At 52.6% G+C, this 14,165-nt stretch overlaps 1 protein-coding gene across 7 annotated transcripts in view; it reads right to left on the bottom strand.

The window, feature by feature from the left end:
- Atp2b2 (ATPase plasma membrane Ca2+ transporting 2) overlaps positions 1–14,165 on the bottom strand; it is a 157,961-nt gene that overhangs the window by 114,567 nt on the left and 29,229 nt on the right. For all 7 annotated transcript variants that reach the window (XM_023705294.1, XM_004625029.2, XM_023705301.1 and 4 more), the window contains exon 2: positions 2,149–2,664. In XM_023705294.1, coding sequence (XP_023561062.1) covers positions 2,149–2,347 — 199 coding nt within the window. In that variant the 5' untranslated portion in view covers positions 2,348–2,664. The remainder of the gene's footprint in view (positions 1–2,148; positions 2,665–14,165) is intronic.

Raw genomic sequence — 14,165 nt, 5'->3', positions numbered from 1 at the left:
AGGGATACACTCTGCCCAGGGCTGGGCACACACAGCTGTGGGCTTGTGGAACTGAATTCAAAACCTGCTCTGACCTTCAGCTGGAGACTGGGAGCTTTTGTGTCCCTGGTCTGTAAGGTGAGGTCACAGTTCCTGGAGGGGCTCCTGTGGTGAGGGATATGGAGGAATCTAGTTGGAAGCCTTGCCGTTGTGAGGACGTGGATCAGGCATTTGGAAGAGTTCACCTCTTCTGGAGAAGACGGTGTTTCCATGGTACTGGCACTCATGAAGAAAGCAGCAGTAAGAGCCGCTATCACCAGTACATGGTCCTGGGTACTCAGCCTCCTCTCACTCATGGGCACAACCCATTCTATTGATGGGGAAATGGAGGTGCTTGGTCTCTGGGGCTGAACCCTACACGCCACACTGCCCCTGCATTTGTACTGCTCTAAGCCGCTTTTGTCATAAACCGCGGGAGTTGTTGTTACGATCACCACTCCCACTCTCTAATGGACGAGGCACTCAGGAAGGCTGCCTGGGCTGGGTGTGGCAGAGCCAGGACCTGTGGCTTTCCACCCTCCACACTTCCCTGCCCTGTCCCTGGGAGACCCTTCAGCGTCCACAGCAGCGCGTGCACCTGTGGACACTGCCACAGCTTTCTGCCTTCTCAGAGGTCGTTCCTCTCAGATGTCTCACTGGCCTCATGAGAAGGTGGGACCCCAGACCTGGACAGGTCAGACATGATGCCTGAAGGCCTATGGCCAGCGATGGTATTATTTTTCCAGTTTACAGATGTGAAAACTAAGTCCTGTTTTTCAGGTAATGCTTCTAAACGGCCTGGCTTCAGCCTATGGACAAAGTGTCAGTGACAGCAGGAACTAGATTTTTAGCTTTTCCTTCTTGACCAGAAAGTAGACTGCATACTGCATGACACCAGACCATGTGTGTGGCCCGGTGTGCAGCCTCTGCAGGGACAGGCAGTACATGTGGGAGGAGGATTTCTCTAGTGCAGGTGCCCCCTGCGTACATCACTGCCCTGTGCTTGGGGCAGTGATGGCGCTCAGCTTGTTGGAAGAAATCATATTCACCTCTTACTGAGCCTTACAGTCCCACACTGAGTGCAGTGCAGTAGGCACTGACTTTGCTGCCCAGAGCAAGAAACTGAAGCTCAGGCAGGCTTGGCACAGCCACAGGACCGAGGAGAGCTAGGCAACCCTCCCATCAGGCCTCTGGGGTTTGCATGGAGGTCACTTCCTCATCCTGGCCAGCAAGGGAATTCATAGTGGGCAAAAGTGTGGATTGGGACCCGTACTCTGCGTGCCAGTGCCTGAGCTGGGCTGGCTTCTCCCCTCTCTCCTCAACAACAACCCTGCTCTTGGGTCCTCTCCAGGAAAGCCCCAGCAGCTGAAAGCTCTCTGGAAATCTCAGGTTTACTCATTTTGGCAATTGCAAGAAAACCCCACTCCCATTCCAGGGAAGGACAAACAAGGGCATCTATCATCCTGCCTGTCTCAGCCCACTCTGCCTATGTGCCCACAGCTCCACAACTGTCTCCAGAGCCCCAGGTCCCTGACTAGAGCCCAGGCTTGGGAGGGCCCTGCAGCCTGGTGGCAAGGCTTGCTTGGGCAGTAGAGCTGGCTTCAAGCTGTTAGGTGGTTCCACACCCAAGCGTGGATGAGGGCGCTCCTGGGTTGGGGCAGGGAGGGAGACTGGACTCCTAAAAGGGACCACTGTAAGCTGAGCTGGGAAAGCAAGAGTCCCCCTCCCTGGGCATAGATGCAGGCAAGGTATGGCTTCACTTGGGTCCTCTCCAGCTCCCCTTCCACTTCTGCCATGAGGACCGGATGTCTGTGTGGTTCTCAGGATAAGGAAGCCACCATTCCCTACAGCATCATGAGGAGTCCTTTAGGCTGACTTGGCTCTTGACCTGGATGTCTTCTTGTGGTCCTCTTTAGGTGGCTTGAGCCAGACTCTTACCACAGTGAAGCTCTATTTCCTACTGTCTCTGAAAGTGTTGACTCTCAGCTAGCACGCACCAGAAGGGCAACTCTGATCCTTCAGCCACTTGTGAGACATGCCTGGCACTAATTGTTATGAATACGGCCCCTGGACCACCTCAAACAGTAGCTTCTGGGGCTGCAGCCCCAGGTTCAAGTATCTCACACTTACCTTCCACAGGTGAGGTCTTGAGGCGCCGGCAGATGGCTTCAGTGTCCCCATAAGTCTCCTTGATCTTGACCACTGCCTCTGTGCCCCTCAGCTCCATGAGGGAGCGGAGCTCCTCCATCGTGCACCCGAACTCACCCCCATGGCTCGACTCATTTCTTTGGTTTTTGGAGTAAAAGTCACTGTTGGTCATATCACCCATGTTTGCTGAAGTCCCCTCTGGGATGGGCCTGAGGGCCAGCACTGGACACCAGGCTTCTGGGTGATGGTGTATGTGGCTGTCCTTAGCACACCCTCACTGGACGGCTGCAGCTCCAGGCAGCCAACTGCCAGTCCCAGGGGGAGGCTGTGGCTGAGGTGGGCTGGCAACAGTGGCGGTGAGCTCCCAGGGATGTCCCCGAGCGTGGGGCAAAGTCCAGGGGCCAGCGGGGCTCAGGGCTGCAGACCCAGGAGTCTCCATTCAGCGAGGCCCATGCTGCTCCCTGGAGCTGGCATCTACATGGTCAGGGGCTGTGGCACCTGCGGGAGCAAGCACAGGATGAGTGGTAGGTTAGGCACTGGGGGCATTAAGGAACACGTGCTCAGGACGGTCCAGGGCTCAGGTGCGCACACACCAGCCCAGGGAACGCGGACGTCACTCACAGGTACCCTTAGCACAAGTTGTGCTCAATGTCTCTAGCGCCCCATCCCACACTGTAACTCCAGTTACCAGCACCTGCCTGGGCACCCGCAAGTTCACCACCTTGAGGCACAGCTGGGTGCGGCCTTATAGCCATCGGCTCCCTACTATTTCACCATGCTGTATAACACGCTAACTTTCAAACACATTCCCCAGGTGTACACACACCTCCAGCACACCCAGCTCGCGTGCCGTGTGACACCTCACCCACTGCCACATACCTACTAACTCACAGCCCCCCTCCACACCATCATAACCATTTCTGGGCATACAACCTTTGCCCATGCACCCTGTCCTCAAAAACACCTATGTGCATAGTGCCTCTGTGCATTCCAAGCCACTCCCCTCTCTGTCCTGTGTCTGCACATCTGGGACACGTCCCCTCTCCCAGGCAGATAATCCAGGGCATACAGGGGTGATTTCCCTGCCCATGCCACCTCCACACCCCACAGCCCGCAACCACCACCAGCCAAGGCTCTCACCCTGGCCAGAGGGGGCAGCTGTGCGTATTCTTGAGGATGCCCTTGACCCAGAGCTTGGCCCTTGGTGCCCTCACCTGGGACCTCAGAGACCAGCACCACAGACAGCAGCTGACTGTCCGGCCAGAGCACATAAAGAGGACAGATGGGCTGCTCCCTGCTGCCTGCCACCCGCACAGGAGTGCAGCATCTGCGGGCTGCCAGGAGAGAATCCAATCCGCCTGGACACCCAACACCAGAGGCCGAGAGCCCTGTGAGCGTTGGGTGACAAAGGGCCCCTGCTGAGCTCTGCTGAAGCTGGCACAGGGGACCAGCCCCGCCCAGCAGCCGTGGACAGCCAGGGGGAAGGGGACAGGGGAGGAGCCCAGGACTGAGCTCCTGACCCCAGCCCCAGCCCCTACCTGCTGGACTTTTCCTTTACAAGCCTTTCTTCTTCCACCTACTTCAGAGCTGGGGGCATTCAAGGTTAGCTTCATTCTCCCCAAACCACACAGAGAAAGCACAGAAGCCAGAATGGGGTGGTCCCTGGCTCCAAGCCCAGTGCTTTCGCCTTCTCCAGGGAGTTGTTCCCTCCCTCCTCTCCCCTCCAGTGCTGAGCAGCAGGCAACAGTCCTAGGCAGTGGTCAGGAACACAGGATGTAGAACCAGAGACGTGTGTTCAAATCTACACTGTCTACATCTTGGCTGCCCCACCCTGGGGAAGTGGCTCTAGTTTAGGAGTTTTGGTCCTTTCATATATAAGATGGAATAATTGTCACTCCCCTCTGTTCCCTGGATACTTCTCAATTTCCTGGGATAGTGATGCATGTTTAAATCCACTATATTTCCACCTGGAGTCTGGGCTTCCCAGACTCCAGGCGATAGCCTTAGGAGGAACCCAGCATGCCTTGCAGAGGGTGCTTCACTCAGGATGCAGGAAGCAACTTCTCTCCTTTTCTTTTTTACAATGGGACCAGCAGGGATCTCATGGAGTAGACTAGAACATGGGGATGACGCCTCCAGAAGAGACACGGATACCAGATCAGTGACCTGCTTGGTGCTCCTGCATTCATCCCTGCAGGTTTGCTCACGCTGGTATGTGCCAGCAGCCCCAGAGCTCAAGAGAGTTGACCCTAACCAGGAGCAGGGAGGTGGGGCCAGGCCTGCCACAGCAATACTGTGCCTGCTCCCCCTCCTTCAGCACATCCCATGTGTCAGGCCATGTGCACACTATCCTCTGTCAGGGGCTGGGGCAGAGCGCAGTGGTGGGTCACCTGCCTTCCAGGGCAAGGCTCTGGATTCCACCCTTAGCAGGGAAAGGAGTGGGCACAGGAAGAAAGAGGCTGTGGAAGAGGGGGAGGAGAGAGAGGAAGGACAGGGAAGAGTAGTCCTACAGTGTCAGCCACCAGGAGACAGTGTGGAGGCAAGAAGTTTGTATGTTTTTGAGTGGTCCTTGGTTAGAAAAGCTCCTAGCTTCTAGCAGGTACCCCATATATAACTGCTAAAGGAATGACCCAAAAGCAAACAGTGTCCTATTGAGTCCTCAAGATCCTGTGAAATGAGATGGCTTTTTGAAAAAAATGTACTTAGGACAGGGTCTATAGGGTCTCACTACACAGATTGGACTCATAGTGATTCTTCTGTTTTCAGCCTCCTAAGGGCTGGGATTACAGGCATGTGCCACCAAGCCCGGTCTCAATCACTGTATTAGCATGCCCCGGGGGTGGGGCTGGCATGGCACTCCGGGGATCAAACCCTGGCCGTTGTGCTCTGCCTAAGCAGGTGCTTTAGACTGCTGAGCTATATGACTGGTCCTAGGGTCCTCTGAAATGGATACTATAATTACACCCATTGTATAGACAAAGAGAATAAAGCTTGTAAGAACGAAGCCATTTGCATAAGGTCCCACAGCATGGAGGTGCCAGAGAGTGGAAGAACTTTTTACTGTATGACCTTGGACCCTTGTCGACCACCTCAGTTGCCTACTGCCAGTATCCACCTCACAGATGAGTTATTTCCTGTAAAAACTTGGAACCAAGCCCCAGCACATGGCAAGTACACAGTGATTTTTGTGATTATCATCAATCCACAAAACCACTTTACTCAATAGGTAATCTTGTTGCCCCCACAGAACATATGTGCAAACCAAGACCACAAAAGACGAACCCACTGCCCAAGGTCACATGGCCCAGCAGGGGTGGAGCTGGAGTCTGAAAGCAGGCAGTCTGAGTTGAGAGACGTATGCCTTTCTAGTCAGGATGTTGGAGGACTTTGGCAAACCTCCCTCAGTGGTTTCTCATGAAGCTTAAATGAAAAGCCATATGTGAACCAAAGGGCTTTGCAAGCCACAGGGGACTTTTCAAATCCAAGGTATTGTTTTGTATCTGTCTCCCAGCTACCTTCAGCATGGCTTAGAGGCACTGGTAATTCCCGTCTCTGATGGCAGAACTGCCAGCAGCAATTTTTATCTGTGATCATAGTAGTATGTGTGAGTTACTGGGCTACTGTCAATATTAATGACCACTGTGTTAAAATGAACTGTAATCTTCAATCGTGTACTCACCTACCCCTAAGTCTATATACCTAACCATAAATCCATCCATCTATGCATCCACCCAACTATCCACCCCCTACCAACATACTTACACACCAATCCAACTGTCAGTGCATTTACCTATGATGCATTCAACCATCCACACATCTATCCACTCATCCATATACCTCTCCATCCATCCATCCATCCATCCATCTAGCCATGCATGTGCCAATGCCCCCCACACTCACCTATCCACTCATCCACCTACCTATCCATTCCATTCAATGATTATATTTTGGGCTTGGTGCTAGTAAAACATGGCACTGACCTCTAGGAGCTGACAGTGAGGAATAAAAGACAAATCAGTGATTTCTATGGCTTGATAGGTTTGTCACAGTGGGAAGTCCCAGGTGCTGTGGACATCCAGGCCAGCAAGGTCTGACCCAGCCCAGAGGGACAGAAAAGACCTTTCCTTTTAAATATGACTAGGGAATATTTTTTCCCCTGAAGGCTGAGCAGCACTTAAGCTGAAAGATGCACCAGGAAGAGAGAGAAACATATAACTTTTCGTAAAGGCTGAGAGAGACACAGAGGGAGTTGCGGGAAGGGGTTGATGGGAGCAAGTGTGGGCTTCAGGATACCAGCATCAGCTAAAGCGTGGAGCCCAACCTCCAGGTAACTCATGTCATGTCTCCACCCCTTCTCCTGCTGCTCATTCCAGCCCCACATCTCATGGGTGTACACAAGAGGTCACCTCCATGACCTGGGAGTTTTGTTTTCTTTTCCTAAGTTGTGTAGCTCACTCTGGTACTTTCTCTGACCAGAAATGCTTGATTAAAAAAATGTGAGGTTCACAGGTGCAGAAGCACTTGGGAGTACAATGCAAGCGCACTGACAGTTTGTAGAGACTCTCAGCTCCGAAGCCTATGGCCCTGCCACACACCTGCCCAGAAGCCTCTCCTCTCCCCACTCAGTGATGGCGCTGGCCTCCTCAGCCTCACTCACATCCCCTTCCTAGAAGTGTCCCTTGCCATCTTGCCTGTGTAGACTCTCAGGCTCCCAGATGCCTCCTCCACTACAGCCCACGTCACACTTCATCACTCAGGCCTGCTTCAGTCAGATCCTTTGCCCAGGGACCTGACAGCATCACATAGGTGGCAGCTATGTCTGCTTTGTGCATGGTGCAGTGTCTGGCATCTAGAAGGTGGTCAATAAATGTTTAGTGAATAAATGACTAGCTGGGGCAAACTTATGTCTGTCTATATAAAAGGTATGGCTTTAGATAGGTCCTCAGATAACTTCAGTTTCTTCTGCAAAATGGGCTATCCCTGTCCTGCCTACCTTATGGGTTTGCTGGGAGTCAGGAAAGGTAAGAGTTAGTAGTTTTGGTTTTGTCTTTGAGACACTTCTACCCTGGGGAGTGTAAGGGGCAGCGACAGGGGCCACAGCTGACTCAGGCTGTGGTTTCCTCAAGCCCTGGCTCACTGGACTCTGAGGTTCTAGCTGCCTCATCACATGAAAACCACTTCACAGCTGAGGGATGAAACAAGCCACGTGACCTTGAAGAAGACTCCTGAACTTGGTGAGCCTCCCTGTCAGGGTGACTCCATGGGTTCTCAGGCTTCAACAAAGATCCTGTGAGACCCAGCTTCCAATCTGGGGCAGACGCTCTACCACGACAGCTTCCCAGAATTCCTCCTGCTATCCCAGGTCATGGGGAGGGTGTGTAGCCAGTCCTGGGGGCCAGAGAGGCTGAATAACACACCAGGACCATACATCCAGTGGAGGCCATCACTGGGGAGAGGCTCCTCCCAGCACTCCCTGCTCCACCAATGACCTGGATCAAGCTCCTTCCTCTCTGGGCCTCAGTTTCCCCATCTGGCGAGTGAGGAGATTGGACTAGTGCTGTCTAGGGTCTCTTCAGTCTCTGAAGTGCCAAGGCCTTCCAAATCCAGAAAGCATCTGACAATACTGACTTCCAGCCTTTCAGCTTCTTCTTATTAGCATTTAAATGACTGTACTGTTACATTTCAGTGACTCAAGAATAGGTTAGAGGCTCTTAATAAAAAGTCTTTGCCAGGAAGGATGCTGGCTGGCTGAGGAATGGGCAATTACTATTATTTTTTCCTTTTTTTTTTGAGTTAACAAGGAAGGAATCTATCTTTCTTGAAGGATTTTAAAAAGCAAAACAAACAAACAAACAAATAATCAACAACAAAAAAACCTAAACCAACAGCTTTTCAGATCCTAACTGAAAGATGGTAGCTGGGACAGTTGCAAATGCATTATAAATGCATTATATGCTAAAAATAACTTTTGGATGCTGAAGCCTTCTGTTTTAGATGTGCTGAATTTAAATGCCACCTGAATATGTATTTTTAAAGTCACCATTTCCTTTGAATCATCAGTGGCAGCAGCAATCACTGCTGAGGGGACATACGTCCAGCTTGGGGGCTGCTCTGCCAGTCACTGGAGGGGCCCCTTGGCAGGGCACTGCACCTCATTGGGCCTCAGTCTTTTTTTTTTTTTTTTTTTTTTTTGGCAGAACCGGGGATTGAACTCAGGCCCTTGCGCTTACCAAGGAAGCACTTATTCTACTGAGCCATTTCCCTGGCCTGGGCCTCAGTCTTCTTATCCCCAAACAGGGACAGCACCACTGCCCAGCACGGCTCCTGTCAGATGAGAGGGAGGCTGAGCTATGGGCACACACCTAAAGCCACGAGCCCCTCTGCTCTAGTCTATATGAATTCACTCTTGTTCTCATGGGGTAGAATTTTTTTTTCTCTCCTGGGCTCCCTGCTAGTTTGGTGCTAAAGAGTCATCCTTCTCTTCCTTGGAAGGCCCAGAAAACAGGTAAACTGATCCAGGGAATCAGGGACAAAGTAGCAGGGACCGGGGGCGGGGGTGGGAAGGGCAGTAGCTTTTTCCTTGTCCTCAGCCGGAGCTCTCTGCTTGTGTGCGAACCCGAGAGAGGCTGATGGATGGGGCGAGGCGGGTGCAGGTGCGCACGCATGCAGGGAGAAAGTGGGGACATGGGGCTGCATAAGCCCAAGTGGGACAGGGCTGGGCACTGACTCAGAAGGCGTGTGAGACCCTGGTGCCAGGCTGGGTGTGTAAAGCACTGCGTGTGGGTGCTTAGCGTGTCTGAAGACATGTGCTTGGCCTGACTCCAAAGGGTGAGGTCACCATGCAGGCCAGTGGGGCCCATCAGCATGTACGTGTGTGCACGTGCGCGCATGCGTGCACACCAAAGCCAGTGACGGCAATCCCAGCTCTGCATTCTCACTGTTAAGGAGAAGGAACAGGCGAAGAGGAAGGCACTGAAAATGAAATCCTCGGAAATAAATTCAGTGCTATTTTTAGACAACTCTTATTCTGTTACCCAGAAAAGGGGGGGGGGGAAGCCAGAAATCCCACACAACAGTCTTTCACAAGCCTCAAAGAAACAGGTGCCAGAGCTGGGGTCGGGAATGGGGAGTCACGGGCCCTGGATTCTTGTGTGGCCTCTCACATGCAGCCAACACCGTCCGCTGCCCACTGCACTCTGGGGGCTACCAGTGCTGCACACACATGTTCAGCTATCAGCTCACCCACCCACCTACCCACTCAGCTAACAACGCTGACCCTGTGCTGGGCCCTGCGTTACAAGGACCTTACTCTCTTTCTGTGTAGGTCCTGTTCTCTCTGTGGGGTCAGGATCTGCAGGCTAAGCTGCGTAGCTGAGTTCACAATTGGGGGGATGGAGCCCAAGTGGCTCCTGCCTGGCAGCCAGATCCTCTCGGGCCTGAACTTGGTTTGACCACCAAGTTAGTGTCAGCAGCAGCTGCATATCAAATGCCTTCCCTAAGCTGAGTCTACTCTACAGGGAGGTCACGTGTGGCCCAGGTCACGTGGACAGAACTTGGCATAGTTTAAATATGTCTGTTCTGGTCTAGTCTGTCCTCTGAGTCTCACTGCCTTTGCTAACTCACAGCATGATTCCCAGTGCCTCCCTGACTGCCTCTGTTTCCTCTTCCATGAAGTGAGGGTGGGGACAGACACTCAGCCTTAAAGCACTCTCCTCAAGGACTCTCCTGTGCGCCAACGCTGGCTTCACAGAGTCACAGTGCTGGACTGCTTGGCTGCCACCTTGTTGCCAGCAGGCAGGGACATCTCTGCAGGCCCATCGTGCTCAGCTAGAGGTCTACATCTGGAGACACACCTGGGGTCGGGGTGGGCAACTCATCTGGTTACCAACCTCAATGCTAGCCAGCTGTGGCAGCTACTTTAACCACATCTCTCACCTCACAGCATCACTGAACTTCTTGAGGTCCCCTTTTCAGTCCTAGCTGCTTCCCACCTCCCGACCCCAGATAGCCCAAGTGGCCATAAGGACACTGCTACCTTCCACCTTCATCTTCTCATTGTGTCTGAGCTCCTGTTTTGTCCCTATAGACTGCAAGCAGAGGTGAGAAGAAAGGACAAAACACTAAGAGCAACACTGACACTGTCCCTGCTCTGTGCCTGGCACCATTCTATGCAGGGCATGACACAGGACTGCTGGCCACCTTTATAGAGAGAAGACAGAAACAGTGCAGTGCAGTGACTGGCTAAGGTCCCAAGGTGAGTGGCACTGCGTCACCCCTCTCTTCCATGCTTACCTATACCCCTCTCTCCAGCAGGCTGGTCTCCTTCTGTCTGGTTCCTACAGTACAAAGCAAAGCACAGCACTCTCCATTCTACCCCACCTGGGTGCTGGGGAGTGACCCCTCAGGCTTCAAGGAAGGCTGGGGCCCAGGGAGATGTCTCTGGGGACAAAGTGTCGATGGATAATAAACAGGGGTGGGTGGAGGTGGGATTGGGTGGCTGAGGGCAGGAAATCTGATAACACACAGCTTCTTCTATTCCTTGCTGACTGACCAGCAAAGGCTGGGAGGGAGAGCCGTCCGTGTGGTCTTAGTATGGGAAGACAACACCCCTGGGAAGACCAAGAAGCTGGCGATGACAGGAGCCCGCTGCATGAGGAGCTGTCCAGAGGCTCCTGTGCTGATCAGGAGGCAGGGGTGGGCTTTAAGTGTGACACGCTGCAGAGCTGTCCACACATCGTGGTGCTGACAGCACAAAGTGGGATGGTGTCCCCGGAGCTTTCCAGGACAGCAGTACTGGCACTGGAATGTTGGGTGGGGGAAGTCGTGGCTGAGGACTCCCTGTATCCGTTGTGCTTGGTATGGATGCACCGAGGTGGGGAGCTGACTCCTGATATTTGATCCTGATGCCTGAACCTTGGTTCTCAAGCATTAAGAACCCCAGTGGGCAAAGCTGGCATGGGGATACCCAAGCAAACAGACACAGAATCCACCTCGGTCCATCTGGTACATTCTGCCACCAAAGCAGAAACTTCAAGTTGTGATTTGCTCATGTGTTGATGTGTACCTGGATCTTTTCATTCTTCATATCCTTGTCCACAGAGGCTGTCCCCCACGCCCCTCCTCCCTAGCTTTCCATTCTCCTGGGGCTCATCTGACCACCTCTTTCAGGCTTTTATGATTCTGTTTTGGGCCAACTCTAGGCTTTCCTCATGGTTCTGCCTTTGCCCATGGAAGGCTCTGCTTCCTCAACTGTGGCCTCAACTGTGGCCTCATGTGGGTGACTCCCAGCCTGACCCTTCTGATGTGCCATCTCCCTGAACTCTAGCCCTGGCCTGCTATGGCTGCAGAGATCCTTCTGAGGGTGCTGTAGGCCCTCAGACTCCCCCACTGTCCCCATCCTTCTGTGATTCCTGTGTTCCTCCAGCACCTGAAGCATCCACCCTTCCTCTGCTCTTCCCCTGCCCACACAGGTGCCCAGACCCAGGTAGCACCAGAAAGGGGCTCAGCCCCTTCTCTTGCAGGCTGACCTTGGCCCAGGCTCCTCTTTCACAGCCTCCAGTCAGGCTGTGGCCTCACGCTGTCCTCCTTCACTGCCCCTATCGTGAGGCTGAGGGTGATTATTATTCACAGAGTGGTTCCTGTGTGTCAGGACTGAACACACCCTGTGACAATGTCACTAGGTAGGCATTTAATACTTACTTTACAGGTGAGTAAATAGGCTGGTGGGCTTAAAATAACCTACAGGCAACTCACACAGCTGATGAGTGGGAGTGCCAGGGGTGGAACTGGGGCTTACCCTAAGACCACCACACTATGTCACCTTTAGGGTTTGAGTAATTGCTCTCTTGGTTAGGCACCAGGCTCCTTGGTGCCTATCTGGAAGAAACATGCTCACAGCCATGGCTTCTAGGGCCCTGCCCAATTGGCCCTACACCAGCCTCCTTGTTCTCTGGTCCAATAGGGTTCCTATTCCTCTGAATCACATCCTCTGCCTCCTATCCTCTGTGGCCACGCACCCCTATTCCAGAATGGCCCACCATGCTTTTCTATTTTTTTTCCATAATTTTATTGAGAAACAAATAGCAGTGAGACAGTTTCAAACCAAATTGGTAGGACAGTTTCAATAATTAACACATTGCATACATTCTTCCTAGTGCTTAATTGCTGTACAAGATGTGGACTTGATATCCTATTTACAAACACCATTAGAACAAATCCTTCTATTCATTAAGAGAATGTAATTATATATCTGTCCTAACCACTCTGAGTACACAGATACAAAATGGACATTCATCTGTATCCCCTTTTTTGGTTAAGTTCCATCATTTAAATATTATAGGTGTGTAAACTCAGCAAAATATTCTAAAAGAGTTCAGTAGTCCATAAGAGTATTGTGTGTTATGTTGAGCTGTGGGGGACTCAGGTCAACAATTTCTGACATTGCCATGCTTTTCTATTAAGCAAAATGTCACCCTCAAGGGCTCAGCCCGAGTGCCAACTTCTCTATGACATTTTTTCTAATTCCCTTGTTTTGGATTTCAGTGCTTTTCCATTACCAGCTCATCAAGCAGGATTCACTCCTTGAGTCTACACCGTTCTGCCTGTCTTGGGTATGTTGGGCCAGCCAGCCTCCCCCATGTGACTAGAAGTTCCCCAGGACTGGAGCATCTCCAATGCTCAGGACAGGCCTCCACTGATGCTGACCACATGATGGAGAAAGCACTGGATGGCGGAAGGGTGCTGGGAGCAGCCAAAGGCCAGAGTCTGCTCTTCAAACAAAGAAGTGGTAGCCAGATGGCAGGAACAGCTCATGTTCAATGCACCTTGACCCAGGGTCAAAGACTAGGCTGTGGCCTTCTGGCCATCCAATCGACAAATCTGTATCCAAGCCCCAGGAAGGAGTTATCAATAGGATTCCATTTCATAGACGGGCAAAGTGAGACTTTACAGGGTGAAGGAGGCCCAGGCAGTCATGGTTAAATCTGAACTCAGACCCACAGCTGCAGATTCTCTGCTCTGAACCATACGCTATGCAATGGCTGGCCAGGTACGGGATGCACCGAAGCAGCTGAGTTGCATGGAGAGGTTGGGTCAGGCCTGGTCTCAATGATCCCAGTAATGGTTGTAGGGAGGGCTCTGCCCACAGCTTGTTCTCCTTTGCTTCTCCACCTTCCCCCCTGAATCCTGGGGTTCAGGCTCAGGACACTCAGAATCTGCCAGCCCCGGTGCAGGTGGGAGTTGTAGGGCCCCTTCCTACCTTCAGATCCTTTCTTTCTTGCCTGCCCTGGTCCCAGAGCCTCTCTGCCTGCAGCCTGGGGCTATTCTTGCACCCCCACAATCCAGTGCCCTGTGCATCTGTGGCCCTCTCTAGCTCTTGCATGTGGCATGCTGACAAGTGATTATCCCATCCTGAGTGTGACCAAGGGGGGCCAGGCCAGTTCTGCGGCTCTTCTGACTTGGCACGGTTGTCCCTGGCCACTGCAGAGACGAACAGAATCCACTCGGCACCTTGAACAGATGGTGCCACTTCTAAAAATAACACCGCACCACGCTCCCCAGTGCAGCCAAGTCCCTGCGACAGAAGGGGTGCGGCTGGGGGTGGGGACTGTGCCCGCTCTCACCAGCCATCTGCACAGGGACAGATGCAAATGCAGCTTCTCTCGGACACCACACCAGCCAGGAGACCCCAGCCTTGAGAAAGCTGTGCAGGCCATGGGCTTCCTGCTCAGGCTCAAGGACCCAAGAATGAGAGTCTGCCCGGACTGCAGCTGCCTGGCTCACCTGCATTCTCACCCCCTCAATCCTAAAAAGTCCTCTCTTCTTTCTCTGACAGTTACCTTCTGTCCCATCTCTGGTTCTCTAAATCTGCAATCTCTAGTATCATCCCCCTCAGGAATTTCTCCATCCCTATAGGCTATGGTTCTTTACTTACTTTTCCTTTTACTCTTAATTTAGTAGGGCTGGAACCCCTTGGTCTGAGGCTTTGTCAGAGCAACTTC

Source organism: Octodon degus, unplaced genomic scaffold (genome assembly GCF_000260255.1).
Source record: "Octodon degus isolate 3935 unplaced genomic scaffold, OctDeg1.0 scaffold00008, whole genome shotgun sequence".
Taxonomy (NCBI): Eukaryota; Metazoa; Chordata; class Mammalia; order Rodentia; family Octodontidae; genus Octodon; species Octodon degus.
The sequence above is the reverse complement of the archived record's forward strand: the minus strand, read 5'-3'. Positions and strand labels throughout refer to the sequence as shown.